Raw genomic sequence first — 20,998 nt, 5'->3', positions numbered from 1 at the left:
TACAAATAATACAGAAAAGCTGGAAACCCCCAGTTTTTGATACAGCAACTGGTTTTCACTCCAGTCAAGCTAAATTTCCACTTGTTCTGCTCCTCTTACTGCAGTGTTGATGTGATAAAAGCTGTTATACTTCAGCTGCTCTACTGACACTTATCCACTGGATGACTGACATTTATCCACTCTGCCTGATAAGCATCATAATGAGTCTTAAAGTTGCAGCTGTCCTCAATTGAAAATGTTAATAGCCTAATCTGTTTGTTTTTGGTTTATTTGTGCCTTAATAAAATCATTTTCCTAAAATGAAAATCAATTACACGCTCTCGTATCTTTCCAAAACCAATTGGCTTTTCAGTCCATACTTTACCCAAAGCTGTCGTATTGTGTAAAAAACACCAGAGTACACTGCAGTAAAACATGCTGAACAGATTGCAATTCTCTTGCAACGTAGTTTATTGACATCAAATGAAATTTAATTTACCAAAGGCCTGTTTGCGCCAAGAACGATAACTATAAACAGAACACCAAGATCCGTTGGTGTGGATGCTAATATAATGTTTTGTCATCTGATTTTTGCATCATGTCTGAGCTCTTTAAATTTAGGTTGATTCTGATTGGCTGTCAGTGTTTTTGTTCATCAACTGGAGAAAAACAAAAACAAAACAAAAAAAACTAAGAGCGATTCCAAAGAGATTGTTTCTGTGTGTCTTTATAGTTGAGTTGTGCACTTTATTTTCAGAATTCGCATGATTAAGACTTTCTAGTTATCTTTTGTGCAAATTGAGTCTTTAGTCAGCTAAGGGGTTAGTTTACCCACAAAATTAACATTTTTATCTTTACTCACCCTCATGTCATTCCAAACTCGTAAGACCTTCGTTCATCTTCACAACACAAATTAAGAAATTTGATGAAATTTGAGAGATTTCTGACCCTCCATAGACTGCACCGCAACTGGCTCGTTCAAAGCCCAGAAAGGTAGTAAGGACATAGATAAAATAGTCCATGTGACACAAATATTTGAATAAAATTGTTTTTGTTTTCTTTGCGCACTAAAGATATACTTTGTAACATTACGGTTAAACCACTGTTGTCACATGGACTATTTTAACCATGTTCTTACTAACTTTCTGGTCCTTGAACTAGGGGTGTGTGATATTGACTGACAATGATATCTCGATTTTTCTAGAATTTTATCGATAACGATATTTTGCTGAGTGTTATTGTGCTGGTATCTTAATGACTATCGTGGACAGCTGACTTCTGAATTTTTTTTTTTTCTGAAAGTCTGCACTTTTTTTTTTTTTTTTTTTTTTTTTCAGTCAAATTCTTACATTTTGGTCTGTTACCAGGCAAATGAAATCCGTATTAACAAAATGAATCTTTGCAGTGCAGAGTGCGTTCAGCTGGAGCGGCAGTTAATACACAGAGCCGTAAATCACTGACAAGCTACGCCAAATCACGCTCGTAATCGAATGCAATTTTCAACAACATCGTGCGATTAATCGTGCAGCCCTACTGACGATTGTCATTTAAAGGGATAGTTTACCCAAAAGTTAAAATTGTCATTTACTCGCTGTCATGTGGTACCAAACCCGTATTAAGTTCTTTTTTTTGTGCTGAACACAAAAGATATTTTAAATAATGTGGGTAACCAAACAGTTGCTGGTCCCTACTGACTTGGATTGTAGAAATAAAAAATAAGCAAGTCACTGGGACCAGCAACTGTTTGGTTACCCACATTCTTCAAAGTAACTTAACTTAAATGAGTAAATGCCACAACCGTTCTTTAATGTGAATCAAAATAAAACACAAAGAGATAAAAAAACTCACTGCTCTTGATGGAACTTTTAATACAAATGCTAAATTGCAGCAGTAATAAATAAAAAAATTTGTTCATCTTCAACATTTTGCATAGTTTTTTGCACCAAATGGTATCAGTATCTGTATCGATAAAATGTAAAAGATGCCTCTCCCTACCTACAGGTTTGGAACCACATGAGGGTGAGTAATTGAGCATTTTTGTTTTTGACTGAACTATCCCTTTAAGCTGACTTTGAGCTTAAAGTTTTTTTTGTCCTTTTTTGGTGCTCGCTGACCTCTGTTCACCCTCATATCAAAAGCAAAATCCTGACCTTTCTACTAAACTTTTGCATTTCACTTTTTTTTTTCAAAATGCTTGTTAACAAGACAAAGTGGTGTATTTTGCTTTCTGCATTTGTTGGGTTTTAATGCCCTTTGTCAGATTTATGGAACTATGAAGCTGAGTTTCCTTTCATGCATCCATTTATGTTCAGCTCTTTCACCTTTGACCTGCTTTCCATGAGGCCGTGCTGAGTGCTCCGTGGCAGAGTGCATTGGTTTCTATGGTGACCACCACCTGACTGGGCCAGGTGCTGTCAGTCAGCAGGTCATTCTGGAACGAGGAGAGCTGCTGCCTTTTTCATATGTTAAACGTGGCTCACGCACACCACGGGTTGCAAGGCTTTGTTGGGAATGACACTTTTCGTCATGTTCCCTATTGCTTTGGAATTAGCAAAGGCTTTGGAAGTTAATTCTCATTAAAATCAGCTGGGCTCCCCATTCAATTTTCTCAGGTTCTAGGCAGGTATTGAATTGGCCTCATGTGGATAAAGCTCCAGTCAGGCGTAAAATGGGCAAATGTTTAATGAATTTTTTCCAAGAATATCTAATCAAGGCCTTAGCGACTCATTGTGTTTGCTTGTTGAACACAATTTCACTCAAAGCAGAGGAGCTCAGGAGCCGCATTAATCTTAATGGATCTGTCAAGAAAGGTTGTCTTCCTTTTATATAAGTATGCATGTGTTCTCTGTAGATTAGCATAGTACTGGGCTTTCGTTTTGGTAGAGTGGTTACAATGCATTTCAGCAAGGTACTGTGCTTGTCATGGTGCTGCCTTTTGCCCTCAACCATCTCCTCTTTCTCCATTTATTTTATCCCATTGACTTTAGGTGGTACAACTGAGCCCTTTCTGTTAGTTGACTGATAGACATTCATAGGCATTCATTTTGCTCTCTATGACTGTTTTTGAGCAGAATCTTTTTTTTTTTTTTATAAATGGAAAAATGTTTTTGGTTTGTACTCTTTAGACCTTAAAAAGTGGGATTGTTTAACCTTTTTTTGAAATATAAAGTGTTTCTATATATTTGTTTCTTGTGAAATTGAAGTGCTCCCCCCTTTTAGAAGTTTGTGCGTGGGGGAAAAAAAACATTTAAAAAAAAATTAACAGATAAATGGCCTAATGACAGTTATTCAATTTGACATTTAAAAGGTCAGTTCCTCTGAATTTGTAAACCGTCATTTATTCTCCTTCATGTCATTCCAAACCTGTATGACTATTTCTTCTGTGGAACATAACATTTTGAAGTGTTTTGGTAACCAAACGGTCTCAGTTTACCGTTGACTTTCAATAAATTGAAAAACACTTGGCAAAATGTGTTCCACAGAAGATTTGAAGTTATACACAATTGCGACAACATGAGTGCAAGTAAACTGGGAATTTTTATTTTGGGGAGGGTGAACTATCCTGAAGTTAGTTGCCTCATGACTCAAACAGCGCATTTTGAATGATTTTTTTTTTTTTTTTTTCCCCTCTCTCTCCATAGCTTGCTCAGGGTCAGGACTGTAGTTTTCGACGGTTTGCGGTGCTGGAGTTCTCCACGCCTGAGATGGCTGAGGATGTGCAGCGGCTGACTGATGGAAGATCTCTGGGTGGCTCTCACATACGCGTGTCCTTCTGTGCCCCAGGACCACCAGGAAGGAGCATGCTGGCTGCCCTCATCGCCGCCCAGACCATGGTAGACCACCACACTCCACTACTTTGTGTGTTATGTATGCAAAATCATTACTAAAAGAATCAACAGTATTCAACAGTCAAATATATACATGAGGGTCAATTATTGTTCAACAAAAGTTGTTCTTAGCAATGCATATTACTAATCAAATTATAAAAAAAAATTGCAAGAATTGCAAGATACAAACTCTCATTAGCAAGACAAAGTTTGAAATGCAGTTTTTTTTTTTTTTTTTTTTTTTTTTTTTTTTTTTTTTTTTTTCTTCCCTGTCGTGGCAAGTTATAAATTCGGAGTTGCGAGAGACTTTACAGTTCTGAGAAAAGTCAAAATTGAGTCAATATCAGAATTGCAACTTTATTTCTTAAAATAGCGAGTTTGAATAAACTTTATCCTCTGCAGGCTTTGAACAGAGGGAAAGGTCTTCTTCCTGAACCCAGTGCCATGCAGATCCTTACTGGCCTCAATAACCCTGCCACACTTAAGATGCTGCTGGCGTCTCTCAACCCAGGGCATAAACAAGGTACGTGCGCTTCTGTTTCCTGTGGTTTTTATTCTAATCCAGGCAGTGAATTTGCCTCTTCTCTCAATATGCAGGCCTGCTGGGAGCTGCACCCGCTGTGCCTCTGCTGGCTAACCCTGCCCTCTCTGCTGCCCTCATGCAGATGCTGCTCCAGAACCAAGTCCAACAGGTACAGCCCATCCCTTCCTCCCTCCTTCCACCCCTGATCTCCTGCCACTGTCCCAGCAGCATGTGCTTTATCCCTCACTCTCTTCTTCCCTCCCAGCAAGCTCTTTTAGGGAATCCTCTTCTTTGGGCACATATTCTGCACAATAAAGAGTACAGTCTTCTACCTTGTGTGAGTGGTTCCTCTGTGTGAGTGTGAGGTGCTTGTGTGCTGTGTAGTTTGATTTTTCTTTTCCCAAATGAAGGGATTGTTATCACTGATGTTTTGCCAAATGTGACCCCGGACCACAAAACCAGTCTTAATAGCAGTGATGTATTTTTGACTATTGCTACAAAGCTATACATTTTTCTATTATGCCAAAAATTTGGATGAGTAAAGACCATGTTCTATGAAGATATTTTGTAAATTTCCTACCTTAACTATCTCAACTTAATTTTTGATTGGTAATATACATTGCTAAGAACTTCATTTGTACAACTTTAAAGGCAATTTTCTCTATTATATTTATTCAGCTTTCAGATGATGGATCAATTTCAAAAAAATTGACCCTTATAAATGGTTTTGTGGTCCAGGATCACCAATTAGTTCAAATATCTTAAGTAATCATCCTAGCTGTTCAATTATTCTTCCTCAGCCGATCAATTCTTTGAGCTAAAGTAATTACTTGGTAAAACCCCATTAGCTACTTCTGTTCAAGTATCGGCCAGAATGTACATCAAACATTTTTTTTGCCTTGGTTTGCTGTTTACATCCTTTAATTTTGTTGTAATTGACAAAAGTGTCTTTCTGAGGGATTATGTGTGGGTTTGTTTTATTATTTAAAAATGTCAAACTAATGCAGTTCTGTCTTTTCACAGGCTGGACTGCTGAGTGAAAATCCTCTGGCTGCTCTTCCTCTTCAACAAGGCATTAACATGTTGGGAGAGATTCCTCAAGGTACCACATGTTTATAACATTGTTTGTTCCTCAGTCATGGGAAACCGTAGCCTAGAAATCTAGACGCACCCTAGTGGCAGCAAAAATTATTTTGCAGCCAGGTGGGTCTAGACACTCTCAATAGACCTTCTAGCTGCAAAAACCCAAATTGGGTCAGGCCAATCACAACGCGTATAGAGTAGGCGGGGCGGGCTTAACATATGACGACAGAGTTGCGACGGCTGCCACTTGAAAAACAAAGAATGGCGGCTGCAGCTGTCGAACAGCGGTCTTTCGAATCGGCTTTGGCCGCGACTCTGGAGGACTTGGAGTTAAGTTTTTCTTTAAGAAACGAGCAAAGAACGGCACTTAAGTCATTTTTAAAAAAGGAAGATGTGTTTGGAGTTTTGCCGACTGGATACGGAAAAAGCTTAGACGTCACCTTCTTCGTTGCTCTGATTGGTTGAAGCGCTATCCTATTGCGTGCATGGGGATTTTGAGAGACAACCGTTTATCCCGCCCCTCGGAGTAAGCCGCGTCTATGGAGAGTTTCCAGACTAAACATCTTGATGTAAGTCTGGCTCGCCAGGCTAGGGAAACCGTGTCAAGGATGCTAAATTTTCAGCATCATCTAAGTTTGTCTCCATTTTTAAGGGATTTTTATTTGGTAACGTTATTTTTAACTTCACCGATACACCAGGTTTTTGTTAATTCCAAAAGTGGTATTAAAGGGATAGTTCAGCCAAAAATGAAAATTCTGTCAATAATTACTCCGCCTCATGTTGTTCCAAACTCATAAGACCTTCATTCACCTTGGGAACACAAATTAAAATGTTTTTGATTAAATCCGAGAGCTTTCTTACCCTGCATAGAACGCAACACAACTGACACAATCAAAACCCAGAAAGATAGTAAGGACATTGATTAAATATTCCACTTTACATCAGTGATTAAACTGTAATGTTATGAAGCCACAAGAATACTTTGTTTACAAAGAAAGCAAAAAAATATAGCTGCAAGCAGCAATTAAGGTGCCAAGCTCAAAAAAGGAAAGATAAGTCATGTAGTGTTGGGCGATATGCTCAATTTTCATATCGTCCTATCGTCAGCCTGAGAGATCGCCGATACACGATACTATCGTGCTGATTTATTTAATTATCTATGTACTAAATTCCTTATTCATTTTGTAAAGGTAGACTTGCTATTGGGCATGTGACTAAGTTGTGCGTGTACAGAGCGCTGACGATATAGTTCTGCCGGAGAGATCTTACTTTCGGTTTCATTCTCTGCTATCCGCTATCCTCAGTGAGTGGTAAATGTGCGTGCATGAATGTAAAAGAGTGTATCTTTCTTTACCTGTCATATTGCGATAATGTTATCGCTTTATGTCTGACCGTTGTAGAATGTGGAGAAGTGATGCCCGTGTAATTCACGTGCGTATGTTTAGCGCCATTTGAACGCATCGTAATTCTAATTAACGCATACAGATGTTACTGAGGTGAATGTTTATGTTTAGCCAACTATACAGACCGATTCTGATATATGGTAATTAATTCAGCCTGAACCACATTTTACTACCTCTGTTATCCTAATGACTGTGCAATGCTAATATAATATAACACTCCCGTTAGAATCAGTTAATCTATCTACACCGTGCTGTATGAAAATCTCTCCGTGGGTGCACGGACGCAACACATACACACTGCAGACGGAGTATGTGTGAAACATGCGTTACCCGTTTTCACTGCACACGTCTGTGGCGCGTTAAGGCGACGTAGCCACTCTCTTTGCTTGTGTTTATACCGCGGCAAGTTTCTGAAGCATCCTAGAACCGACTCTCCGCGCTGCATCGCTAAAGTTAGGCGCCTTTTTGACGGATAATAATAATAATCGTCTAACTATCGTCAAAGGCATCAGCCACAGGCGATATCTCTGACTATCGTCGATACACGATACTATCGTCTATCGGCACAACCCTAAAGTCATGCCGACATGGCTGGCTGCATCATACCAACTGAATCACTGAGCAATTAAAGACATATTTATGATTTTAAGCAAAACGGCGGAAAAATCAAATACAGTCACTGTTAATACGATTGAAAGCTTTATCACTGTCGACTAGTAGATGTTGCTGTTACCCAATTGATGTGGTGTGGTCAGTATGAGGTGACAATGGCACAAATAAAGTTTGGTGTCAATATGTCAAAGCTTTGCAGAGATATAGCCTCAGAGTCATTTTGGCATTATGCCTCATTTGTTGAGGTGCTATACGAAACCAGTTTTGTCTATCAACATGAAGTTCATAACTTTTTGTCAGAAAAGTCTTAAGATAATCTAACTCGTATTTGGTAAAAATCGGACAAACAGTCTAGGAGGAGTTTGGAAAGTAGGTTTTTACGGAAAATCAGTTGGCTGAACTTCCTATCTGCCATTTTATGAAAAAATTGGTATCTATGTTCTCTGCATGACCCATTAATGATTGAGTCATTACTAGGGGTGTGCAAAGCAGCTGGTATTTGTATCTGTATTTGTTGAGGGGGGAAAAGTATTTGTATTTATATTCGAGTAAAATTCAAAATAGGTGTAAAAATCCTGTTTTTTTTTTTTTTTTTGCGTTACACTTATTTATGTTATAGTGTAAGTATTCTTTATGTCCATTATAATAATTATGGATATGCAATATTGATTGTTTTTGAACATGTAACAAGGAACGCCATTGAAAAGAAAATAACATAATGGCCATTACCTCATCCATGGTTAAACCAACAACTAATAAAATACCATTGTAAACATTATGAACCCCACCACCACCCGTCCTTGTTGGAGGACGCTGAACAGACAGAATAAAAACAAATAATACTTAACTGTTCTTCTGAATGAACTTCTTTCCCGTGGCGTCCGCCGTTGCTAAGCAACCTTGACCTGATCTCTCAATGAAGACTCGGAAGTTTCAGCAAAGCATAAAATGGATTTCCAGCATTAAAAATCGCTTGCAGTAGCTCTGCTTTTAAATTTATTTTAAAATGGTTATTCCTGTACAGATATGATAAGCTGTTCCTCCAACTTGGCTGTTTTTCAGTGTTATTAAGGGAAAGGGTTAAGCTGATTGGTTGTTTCTGGTCACATGACCTGTGCTGTGCTTGTGGCATTCTGAAAAGTTGAGATGTATTTATCTCGATGCGGCGCGGACGTGCCTGGAAAAAACGAGCGCGTAGCACCGTGTCCGCGTCGCTTCCATTATGAGCGCGCATACCGCACGTCTACATGTGAAACAACGAACTTGAGCGCGCATGTGAACGGCCCTTAATGGAATAATCTCCCGATCAAACTCTGCTTCCACAAAGCTATAAACTGCCTCCGGAACCCAGTTAAGGTACAAAAATCTATTCAACAAAAATAGTGATGCAGTGAAGTCTTTTTTTCACACAGCCGAGTCTTCTCTGTTGCTGTGTGTAGCAGCCTGTGTCAGTCACCTCTTTTAACCCCACCCACCGACTCCTGAATGTCACTCACTCACGCGGACATGCACTGACTGCGGTCTCATGAGGAAACGCAGCTTTTTGATATAAAGTTTTTCTTGTACCCGAATACAAATATTTAAAGTATTTGTTCGAAATAAGTATTCGTTAAACACGCTATTTGTGCCTTTCCGAATAACGTATTCAGGTTCGGCTCCACCCCTAGTCATTACAATAGGCTTGTTTACTCAAAAGTTATTTGCTTTTTTTTTTTTTTTTTTTTTTTCCATTATTGGTTAATGGATGGTTTATCACTTTGTACCAATAGGTGGCACTGTTACCAAATCGATGTGGTGTGGTCAATGTGAGGTGATAATGGCACATACAAAAATTGGTGTCAATATGTCAGCTTTGCAGAGATACGGTCTCAGATGCAGTTTGGCATCATTCCAGCAAATTTGTTGATGCATTAAACAATGACGGTTTTGTATATCAACACAATCCATAACTTTTTGTCAGCATGTTCTGAAGATGCTGCAAGTCAAATTTGGTGAAAAATGGACCAACGGTCTAGGACGGCTTAGAAAAAGTAGGTTTTCAACATATTTTGATTCATGTTGAAAACCTACTTTTTCTAAGCCCTCCTAGACCGTTGGTCCACGTTAACTGACAATTTACATACACGCGCTTCAACCTTACACAGGGTGTCCACGGGGTCTTAAGTATTAAAAGTTGATAAATCAGTTATGAGAATTAAGGCCCTTAAAAGGTACAAAAAATTCTTAATCGTGTTTTTACAAGGTCTTACATTTTGTTCAAGCGTTGTCCAAAGTGTTTGACTCCAAAAAAAGCATAAATAACGGCGTGCTCGATCCACGCGATTGGTTCGGGCCGGGGCCCGTCCGGGTGATGTCACATAATTTGCGACAAACACAGGAAGGTGATGTGATGCTCTCCACATGTAGCGAAACAGACGGCATAAATGGGGGTGTGCATTATTTTCGTAGAATTCTACGGACCGAAGTCAATTATTCCGCTTATACTACAGTTACCTCAAGACATCGATCAAATTATATATTTCAAGACATTCGTCTGGTTTTTATCCTTAAAACGCTATTGTGAGTAGGATTAATTTCTTATGCAGCTCATCCAACAGCTTCGTTGCTAGTTCCAAAACGTCGTTTGAGAACTAGTAACGACGCTTGAGCCATTGATAGCAAACTAATGCAGTCAATGAAGTTTAGACAGACCGACAGAAAGAGAGAGGGAGAGAGATTAAGTGCATTATTACCTCTCTCAAGTCTGTGTCTCTGAAAGGTGACTGGCAGCATTGTCTCTACTAACAGTTAAACTTTAAGTTCATTTTCTTCAAGACCACGCCGTTGTTACCTCGCTTGTGAGATCGTCAGAGCAGCGCTAACAACATTGGCACGAGCCTACTTGCTGCACAGTCTGCAACTTTTGTTAGGGCACCTTATTTTGTGGGGCTTCCTAAAAAAAAGATTCTAAAGCCCTGTCAAATGGAAAGTCCTCAGGACAGGGTCCATTGATAGAAGGTCCATTCATATAGTGTTTTGACCTCGACAACCCAACTAGGCTAGCCTACATTTTACCGCAAACTTGCGACTAGTTAACTTTCTAAAGAAGGCGCAATCGTGTTTGCTAAGGGTCGGGACTTACAGTAACATCAACACACTGAAACTATTGTATTCAGAATATAAAATATTTTATAGTACTTTTTAGTGTGTGTGTGTGTGTGTGTGTGTGTGTGTGTGTGTGTGTGTGTGTGTGTGTGATGAAGAGAAAGCAGGGAAAGGAAATGCAGTTGAACGAATTTGCTGCGTGTTTTAAATGGCGTACAAAAGAATAACGAAACGCAATGTGACGGTTGGTATTGATTTTTTTTTTTTTTTTTTTTTTTTTTTTGGTCGGTGTTGAATCTGTGGCGGTCAGAATTTAATCTGTCTATGTGTGGGAAACGCTGCATTCAACGGCCCTGTAGTATAATTGACTACAACTGTTTATTAAGTTAAAGGTTTGATACTGATTAGAACTTGAAGTGGCGATGAGGTCTTAAAATATTCTGAGAAGGTCTTTAAAAAGTCTTAAAGGTATTGAAATTACCTTTAGGATTCCTGCATACACCCTGTTACACAGCTTAAAAAAAAGCTAATTATGAAAACATAAGGAGAAACGATAAAACAGAGGAGCATAATGCCAGAAGGCATGCAGTCTTTGTATTCCAAAGTGTGTTCAAAATCTTCGCTGTCAAAATGCTGTTGTCTGAATGTGACTACCATTCACTCCTAGGATGAGCTGGTGTCCAGTGTTTTATTTATTTATTTATTTCTTTTACTTTTCTCAGCCTTGCCAATGCCTAAATGAGTCCATATCAAACCTTGCCTAAGCAGCATTCCTGGAATTTTTCTCAGCCACAGTCAGGCGGATAGGAAGTGTGGCGGACTATAGCAAAATTGGTATTTTTGGTCTCAATATACTCTTTGGGTCATGCCAAGAACAGTTTAGTTACCGTATGCCAATTTAATAAAGTTATTAGAATTTTGAAATTTTTATATAACCTCTGGCCACAAGGTGGCGCTGCCCCAGAACTTTGAGTACTGTCAGAGCATGGTGCCGCAGACACAAAGAGTTCCGAAACAATGGTTTGACTCTGCATGCTGCTCGGAAAAAGAAACGGAAGAAGAATAAGAACGCCAATGGATACAATAGGTATCTTCGGTGCTTGGCCCCTAATAACTTTCTTTATATGAATGTGGTAGTACCGTTACCATCTATGCAGGGTCAGAAAGCTCTTGGATTTCATTAAAAATATCTTAATTTGTGTTCCGAAGATTAATGATGGTCTTACAGGTTTGGAATGACATTAGGTTGAGTAATTAATGATGGTATTATTATTTTTCGGTGAACTATACCTTTTAATATTTTCATACCAGTGGAGGTCTACCAAAGCAATCTGATTTTTAAAATACTTGTCCACAAGTCATAATTGAGAAAACGAATGGTGAATCACTGGCTATAGGCTTTAATGTGCATTTCTGATTTTAATTTCATTTAGGCGCTATTGCTTCAACACTGGGCTTGCAGAATGATACTCTTGGCCCCATCAAACAACCATCCCTCAGCCGACCTCTTGGAAGAGAGAACGAGTCCCCTGCAACCCCAATCGGCTTTCCCCCAGCAGCCTCTCCTGCACTGCAAGGACTGAATTTGCCCCTTCTCAGTGGGTTGTTGGGAGCAGATGGGCTGACTCTACCGGGGGTGAGATGGATACTAATGGCTGCTCCTGTTTGTGTGCACTTATTGTCACACGGCCTACATTTACTGCCATGATCTTCCAGAGGAAATTGCTTCAATTTGCTTTTCGCTCGGCAGGAGCTGTTGTTCAGTCCTGTTAGTCTTCCTGTTAGTGTGTTTACATACTGTCTAAAGCAGGTTTGTATATTGAAATCCTTTTTTTTTTTTTTTTTTTTTTTTTTTCTCTTTCCTCTTTCTCTGAAGGCGTCTATATTGGGCGAGCCTCCCAAAGAAGTCGGTGCATCCCAGAATCCTTTTCTCAGTGCTGCTAGCATATTCCCATCTTCAGGTCAGTCTACCCACAATGTCTCATGCACCTTACTTTTTTTCTTTTTCTTTTTTTTCGTTTATATCTCATTTCCTAAAGCATTACGTTTATCTAGGTGCCAGCACAAGGGCTCACCCCTACAGGAAGAGAACAGTGCTTGGCAGCACGTCTAACCAACGCGCAAACCACAGCATCCACTCGAACTACAGCCTGCGCTTCCAGGAGTCTTGCACACCAGAGTTTTCTCTGCACCAGGTCGGATCATGTGTTAAGAGCAGCTTGACTGAATGTGTGACTGGCTCACTTGCACTTTCTGACTTGTTGTTGTCTCTCCTTTTCACTCCATCTGTAGGACCCCTTGTCTCATTTGTATGAGCAGCAGGAGGTTCTGGAAAATGCAGCACTTCCCAGCTACAGTTTGCAGGTATGGTTTCCACCTCACTCCATTTACACTAGCAGAACAGTTCTGTTCCAAGATTGGACACGTGTGAAATCGTAATTGTCTCTCTCAAGCACTCCAGGCACATTGGCTTCAGTGATGCCGGGTCTCCTTTCAGCTATCCTCCCAGCCCCACTCAGTCCTCTTATTTCAGCTTTGGAGGCCATACCAACATCCCCTCCACCCAGCTCAATAAGGTACTCAAAATAAACTCTTCTTTATTCTAAAAACTTAATGGGTGCTTTCACTTGGTAGTGTTTCAGTTTTCCCTTACATATGTTCTATGAAGCCATCGAAGCCACATGCTACGTGTTCACGAAAATATATCTGTTGCACGTTTTTATGCATTGCAGTTTAAAAAGTTTTTTTTTAGCCATTGAAACACAATCAGCAGTGAAAAATGACTTATTTCGCTATATGTGCACTGTTTGAGAGACTTTCTCAGTGCTGTCAGAGAGGCATGCACATGTGAAGACTGTGCTCATAGAGTGCAGGAGTATTGATCAGTTATTTTTTCCACTTTATAGGCCTTGAACGGGAATTGCACTCACTTGTATGTGTCAATTGCAGTCTTTGCAAGCATTCCTCGTAAACACAGTAATTTAGGTCTTAAATGAAGCAATCAGCCGAGAAAGAAAATGTGCAACAGTTTATTGAATCTGGGCAGCTCTTAAAGTGACAGCAGTCTAATATTCCTGCTGTCTGTTATTTGTGTTAATAAACAACAAAGAGAGAATCTCTCACTGCATTTGATTGTTATATAATAAATTTAGTATTTCTTTGTTCTACTGTTTGTTTGTTTTTTGTCCTTTTGCTTGTAAATCACTTGTAAGATATTTAATCGCTGACTGTTTACTTGTCTTTAGTGAGGTTTTTGTTTTAAGGCTAGTATTAGGGGGGTCTTTTGTGCTTATTGACACGGATGACCAGAATTACGAAACTTCTATGGTACCAAAAATTTATATCATTAGGACCTTATTTAAAGCCAAAGCAACCGTATTGTGACGGGGGAAAAAAGTGAGAGAAAATTACTTGCATCATGATATAAGATTTTGCTCACCCCAGCTGTGCATTTGTATATGCAGTTAAATGCACTTGTGTCTCCTTATGCTTTTATGATGTGAAATGTAAACTTAATCAGTTATGTTATAAGAATCTGATATAGTGAAATGGATCTGTGCATTAGTGTGAAAGACGGCGGCATCTCTAATATGCTGCAGTAATGTCATCAGTAATAATCGGAACGCAATACTGCTGAGAAAAATTCATAACTGCACCTGTCTGGAAACTTTCAGATACTTAAAGCACTCTCACAGATGTTGAAAGTACTTTGTATTTATCGATTTATAATGTTGCCCCCCCCCTTTATTTGTTTGCTTGTATGTTTTGAAGCCATTTCATTTTTATTTTTTTTTTTTTTATTTTTTTTGGTTTATTAATTAGTATTTATTTTAAAGGGAACATTTAAATGCCTGTTTTCCACAAGTTGGTATTTGATTTGATTCTTTAGGGTCTTCATGAAATGCATTTACAACACCTATTTTGGTACATGTCTCTGAGCTTTGCTCACCCCCCCGCCCCTCTGTTTTTTGTGTGTGTATTCAGTGGCGCATTACCATCAAAAACAAAAAAAATCCACTGCGTCCTCTGTGTCTCTGATGTTGGGAGAAATTTAAGACTCGTATGTTCACTTTTAGGTTGTGTTCACACTTGTAGTACAGTTCATTTGGTCCGGACTAAAAAGGAAAATGATACATTTGGTCCTGGTCCGCTTAGCATTTACCCTGGCATTTTGGAAAGCAAACTTAATGATACCGAACCTAAAGACATAGTGATACATTAACAATCTGATTGGTCGAGTTGAATGACGTATATTTTGTGGCTGAACTCGCCAAACTCTCCAAACAAAAGGAAAAAGGTGTGTTTGACTTAAAGCGCTGCTTTACATCAAATGCACCTAATGCTATTTGCTGGACTAAGTGCGTTCATTGTTACATGTATGTGGTTTTATTTTCACCATCTGTGAACTCACAAAGAGCTCATAAAAGGTACTTTACCTCCTTGTTGCTCCATTTTTGCCCTCTGCTCATTTTTTTTGTGTACACCTCGTGCTCCATATGTGAAATCGTCTTGTCATTACTTCCAGTATTTGGTTTGTTTAGAAGTATTTGGTCCTTGCTTTCATGTGTCATTCAAACTGCACCAGAGTTTGCTTTGAAGCGGACTGAGACCCATCTTTTAGCGGTCTTAGGGGCCGTTCACATGTAGCGTCTTTTGCGCGCTCAAATTCGTTATTTTAAATGTAGACGTGCGGCTTGCGCGTGCATAATGGAAGCGACGCGGTCGCGGTGAGACGCGCTCGTTTTTTCCAGGCGCGTCCACGCCGCATCGAGATTAAAAACATCTCAACTTTTCAGAATGCAGCAAGCGCTCCGCAGCTTGGAGCTAGAGCGCAGCGGATGGTTGCTTAGAAACGGCGGACGCTTCCGGAGCGCAAGCGCCCGAGCACTTTGTTGACAAGGAAGAAAGCGGCGCGCCTAGCGTTTTCCACGCGTTTTTAGGCGCGACATGTGAACGGCCCCTTAGTCCGATTGTTTGGTGCGCACCAGGGTACTCAAATGAACCGCACTAACGGAGCAATTGCACGAGTTCATTTTAATCGAACCAAACATGACAAGTGTGAACACGCCTTACATTCAAATACAAAACACCTGCAAAGTGAATTTTGCATTCAGTGTCCCCTTTAAATCAATATTCATTTTAATTTTTGCATCACAGCCCTCAAAATTGTAATCGAATCATAAGGTGTCTAGAGATTCACATCTCTAAAATTTAAAATTAATTTTTTTTTGTTGTGCGTCTTTATGCCCTCATGGTCTGGCTTTGTAGCAACAACAACAGTAAATGTTTTGCGAAATTCATTACAATCAATTTAGGCATTTTATATTTAAAAATATTTTCATTGAGATGGACGGGCATATTTAAAGCGGCTGGAGTGGCTGTGCAGCTCAACAAAAAGAGCAATGCTTGTTTGATCGTGGAGTTGGCCACAAGCCCAAGAGTCACTTATCTGGATCCATTTTCAGAACTTATCTGAAACCAGACCTCCTCATCACCACATCATTACATAATAACCATTAGGGCTGTCACAATTCCTCGATTCAATCTGAGTAACACATCCTCGATTGCATTTTGCGTGTAGTGTAACTGGCAAAATACCGGAAGTGGGCATTCAAGGGATGAGAATCCATGAAACGCATTATTAAACCCAGTTAAAAATCATAAAGCTATTGTGAGTTTACTACGCTATGATTCAGTTAAATAAGCATGTGCAATGCAGGTTTGATATGTGCCTTATTTACATGCATGTAGGTTACGTATGTGCATCTCAGAGTGGCTCCGTTCACAGTAAATGCTGCGCCACACGAACTTATTTACATGTGTGGAGTGTCTTAAACCCAACCTCACAACAATATGCAGACATGGAGTTATTATAACATTTATCTGGGAATGCAAACTGTGCCACTTCATCAGATTTGTAAGGTAAAGCATTTATAAACCTACACAAACAAGAGAATACGTCAATATCTTATATCAATATGCTAATTGTTCATTGCAATTTCAAAATAAAAGCTCAAACCCTCACTCTGAGTTTACACATTATGTCCACAAGTTCAAGAAATTAGTGGCTGTAGCATTTCTGTCGTAAATCAATGGCCAAATATTAAAGATTAAGTGGATGTTTAAATTTAAATGTTTAGTCAATATTAAACAAGGATTGGATCGCACTGTAAAATGTAAAAACAATCATCAGGCTGTTGCTGCCCTCTGCATTCATTTGTTATAATGCATAATCAGGGTTTCCGCGGGATTGATTTAAAAATCAAAATTTTAGGCCTTAAAAAGTCTTAAATTCGCTGTTCTAGGTCTTAAATAATTTCACACAGGTCTTATTTTTCCGATGTCCATGTAACGCTACCTCTAATGCTCATTTAAATTCTCTTCCTGTTGTTTCCGTGGTGTTGTAGTTCTTTATTTCACTATTCCAAATATAATTTGCTGAATTTAAACTACAAATGAGACCAGCATACAATAGCTTTCTGTTATTGGCACGAGTCTCTCTCAGATTGTACCACAGAAGTCAAATGGATTTAACTTTTTAGCTATGAGGAAGTGCAAGTTTAGCGATACTGGGCTTGGAAAAACTGAATATAGGGCTTGGCTAAGGCCAGTTGCTAACAACTGTAGATTTTTTTTCTCCCTCTGTGGAAGTTACTGCGTCTTCAGACAGAATCGCAGTATTTATATAACATTTCTAATATATATATTTATAAATCAATAAATGTATTTAAAACATTTAATCTCACTTTTAATTTTGCAGTGTAAATTATGTAATCTCACTGCTAACAGCCATTTAGAATTTATTGATAAATTCATAAAATAAATTTCAAAGGTACGCATACATTTCAAAAGTTAAAAAAAAAAAAATCGCTTCAGAATTTTTTTTTTTTTACATCAGATATTTCTAGTGGTACTTTTCTGGAGATATTTTGTGTGGAATAGTATCTGCTGATATGGAAAGTTCACTGTATATCGTAGTAATTTAATTTATGACAGCCATGAAATTGTTTACTTTTTACATTAAACACATTAAATATCACATATGCATGTAATATAATATCTATTTCCATTACAGGTTTAGGTCTTAAATTTCATATAAGGTGGTATTAAAAAGGTCTTAAAGTCTTAAATTTCACTTGTTCATATCTGCAGAAACCCTGATAATGTACATTTAGTTCTATTGTTTATAATACATTATGTATTTTAACAGTTTTGCTCAAAACCATATTACTTGCTTCTGATCATTTTAATTACCTCATCGCTATTATGTGTTATGTCATTTTAAAGGCTATTGTTCACTTGGGTCTTTTTTTTTATTACCACAAAAATTAATTCTAACTATCTGAATACTTGATTAGTTGTCAGAATAATCAACCATTACTTAAATATGGATATTAGGGCTGTCACTAACGATTAAGTTATTACTACAACCACAACAAATATTAATAAAGATATTAGTGCTGTCACTAATGATTATTTTGGTAATTGAGTAATTGGTTGATTATTCTGATGACTAATCAAGTATTCGGATAGTTATAATTAATTTTTGTGGTAATAAAAATAGACCCAAGCAATCAATGTCCTTTAAAATACTTAAAATACACATAATAGCATTGTTCGCTTGGGTTAATTATAATTATTATCTTAATACTTGATTAGTCTTCAGAATAACTGACCAATTACTAGGTTACCTAAATAATCGTTAGTGACAGCCCTAATATCCATCTTTATTTTTTCCTTTCTCTTTTGGCATAGATGGCCAGAACATGTTTAACAAGTGCTTTTGTGTTTCTCCAGACTGTTGGAATGCCTCCAACCTAGCCCTAAAACCATATAATTACTTTTGATACTTTTTTATTTGAATTATTATTGCTATTATATATGTATTTTAAGTCATTTTAAAGGCTATTGTTTGCTTGGGTCTATTTTTATTACCACAAAAATCGATTTATAATTATCCAATTACTCAACTAATCGTTAGAATAATCGACAGATTACTCAATTACTAAAATGATCGTTAGTGACTGCCCTAATATCCATCTTTATTACAATTTTTTGGGGGATTTGCATAGATGACCAGAACATATGTAACCTGTCTCAGAGTTTAACAAGTGTTTTTCTCCAGGCTGTTGGAATGCCTCCAGTGACTCACTCCAGCCTATTTTCTGCTGCACCTGGAGCTGGTATGAAGGTAGGCCATCTTCAGCCCTGATGTCTAGCATCTATATTTGCTCCTTGTCAGTTATCGTACAAGTGTGCCAGGAAACCTTTCAACGGTTATACTTAGTGCGGCTCTTCGATTCATTTTGATCTTCTGTCCATGTTTAGACTCCCGTCGGTGGCCAGAAGCGTCTGTTCTCCCGTCTCATCCCGTCTCCAGAGCCCAGTCCGGAGGGTGGATATGTAGGTCAGCACTCTCAAGGTCTCGGCGGGCACTACGCCGACTCCTACCTGAAACGCAAGCGCATCTTTTGACCGTCAACTCAACGGCTTCCTCTAAACCACCAACTCTCTAAAGGGATCGCTACTTTAATACCATCTTTAAGTGTGTTTTTGTGTGTGCGTGAGCACCCTGAAGATCGGTCACGTGGATGATTGCTGAAGTTTGTGTGTGTATATAATTTCAACGTGTATGTAAATAGTTTTATTTTTAGTTTGCCTTTTTAATTTTGTTTTAATTTTTATTTTTCGAAACCCAAGGATGCAACAGACACTACAATGAAAGAATTAATGTCATGTTCATCTCAAGTAGTCTTATTTTTTTTTCCTTTTCATTTTAATTTGACTCGTTTAAGCAGGACGATAGCCTTTTTCTGCTATGTCGTGAATGTGTATATAGTTGTTCAGTTGTCTACAAGGGCTCCTCCACTCCAAACATTTCCTCTCACATACAAGTGGCAAGCCGTACATGCTTGAAAATCATGTATCTGTGCAACGGATACAGTAGCTGTCTGTTTTCTTCAGTGAGTCACCTGTCTGTGTCTTTATGGGGAGCTCTGATGCTGGGTTAGTGTTAGATTTAGCTCAATTGTTTTGTTTTGTTTTCCCCACCACGCACCAACTATTTGTGTTGCACTACTTCCCATCTTTGCATCCCATTTTACAGAGTCAGGGTTTTCTAAGCTGATTGTTCAGCGTTGCACTTGGAGGATACATATCATGAGTATTCATCCTCCGGAATCTGTCCTTTCCTCACGCTCGTTCTTGTTTTCTGCCTGCTTTCACACCTCTCTTTGACCTCGTTTAACCCACACAGTTTTGCTGTTGCAAAGCGTTAGCGTCTCTGCCGTCACGTTATGAAGCCCCAGCTGGTCAGAGATGGAGTATGGGCTGCCTTTCTCCCCTCACCAGGCTCAGAGTACTGCTGAAAGCACAGTATGCCTGCTGTCGCTTCTGTATTTCCCCCTCCACACACATTCACTCGCTCTTTGCGTCTTCCGTATGGCGCCGTACCTTTGCAAACCAGCAGAGGGAGCCAGTTAGCTTTTCAGTTGGCACTGCTCCATTTTTTTTTTTTTTTTTTTTTTTTTTCTCTTAAATCCGAGAGCCAACAGTCTGAAGCAGGCCGGACCTGTGCCTTAGCGTGACATTTCCTTTTACCGTCGTAACTGTGACTGCCTTTTCCCCTCTGGTTTGAACTGCTGTGCCCCCAGAGGGGTAAGAATGTGATTGACGTATGATTGAGTACTTGGTGTGTGTGTGTGTGTGTGTGTGTGTGAGAGACTTATTAATCTGGTTGACATTTTGATTTGTGATAACGCATTACCTCTGACTTGTACCGTGGCTTACGATGGAACCCGGAGTTACTTGTGTGCCTAAACGACGGCAGTGTTTACTGTAATCTCTCAGCTACATTTAAGTTTGTTTCTTTGCGGTGTACATGCTTGAGTTTGATTATTTCTTCTCTGGAGTCTTGAACTCGTGTTCTATTTCTTCTGCCAGTCTGTAATGGTATCAAAATTGCTGCTCTATATTTTGTATCCATCTGGGTGAAATTGCACAGTGCAGTATCTTGTAAATTTTTTTCATGTGCGATATGCGGTAAGAGCTGCTGCTGCTGTGTGAAATTAACTAAACCTTCAGATGTGGTGAACGACCTCTTTCATCACCAATCAATCTTTCCTCTTGTACAGCTCTTCTGCTCTGTTTTTGTGACATTTGAACAAGTAAATGTTATTTAAGTTCACCTTCATGATGTTTGTGTGGTTTATCAAATATGCATATCAACTACACTCAATACACTACTTGCCCAATTCAAAGGGAAGTTCAGAATCATTAGTATCGTTGACAGTAGGGTTGAAATTATGAAAAACTTTAAATCACTAAATCAAGTATCAAGTTATTCAATTATTGTAGGCAATTTCCTGGTACAAGCTTAGTTGTATCAGTGGTTCATCCATAATATTAAGCTACAAGAGTGCTTTTTGTGTGTGAAGAAAAAAATGACTCAGAAATTTCTACTGATATCTGAGAGGAAATGTCCTATA

General features: G+C 38.8%; 1 protein-coding gene across 1 annotated transcript in view; it reads left to right on the top strand.

The window, feature by feature from the left end:
• Positions 1-20,697, top strand: part of raver1 (ribonucleoprotein, PTB-binding 1) — a 33,449-nt gene extending 12,752 nt beyond the window's left edge. Inside the window, exons 4-14 of the mRNA XM_073839222.1 lie at positions 3,621-3,812; positions 4,209-4,329; positions 4,404-4,498; positions 5,353-5,431; positions 11,945-12,147; positions 12,388-12,472; positions 12,567-12,706; positions 12,804-12,875; positions 12,965-13,087; positions 18,637-18,702; positions 18,840-20,697. Coding sequence (XP_073695323.1) covers positions 3,621-3,812; positions 4,209-4,329; positions 4,404-4,498; positions 5,353-5,431; positions 11,945-12,147; positions 12,388-12,472; positions 12,567-12,706; positions 12,804-12,875; positions 12,965-13,087; positions 18,637-18,702; positions 18,840-18,986 — 1,323 coding nt within the window. The 3' untranslated portion in view covers positions 18,987-20,697. The remainder of the gene's footprint in view (positions 1-3,620; positions 3,813-4,208; positions 4,330-4,403; positions 4,499-5,352; positions 5,432-11,944; positions 12,148-12,387; positions 12,473-12,566; positions 12,707-12,803; positions 12,876-12,964; positions 13,088-18,636; positions 18,703-18,839) is intronic.
• Positions 20,698-20,998: the final 301 nt, after the last annotated feature.

The sequence above is a fragment of the Garra rufa genome, chromosome 1 (genome assembly GCF_049309525.1).
Source record: "Garra rufa chromosome 1, GarRuf1.0, whole genome shotgun sequence".
Lineage (NCBI taxonomy): Eukaryota > Metazoa > Chordata > Actinopteri > Cypriniformes > Cyprinidae > Garra > Garra rufa.
This window is presented reverse-complemented; position numbering and strand designations above follow the sequence as displayed.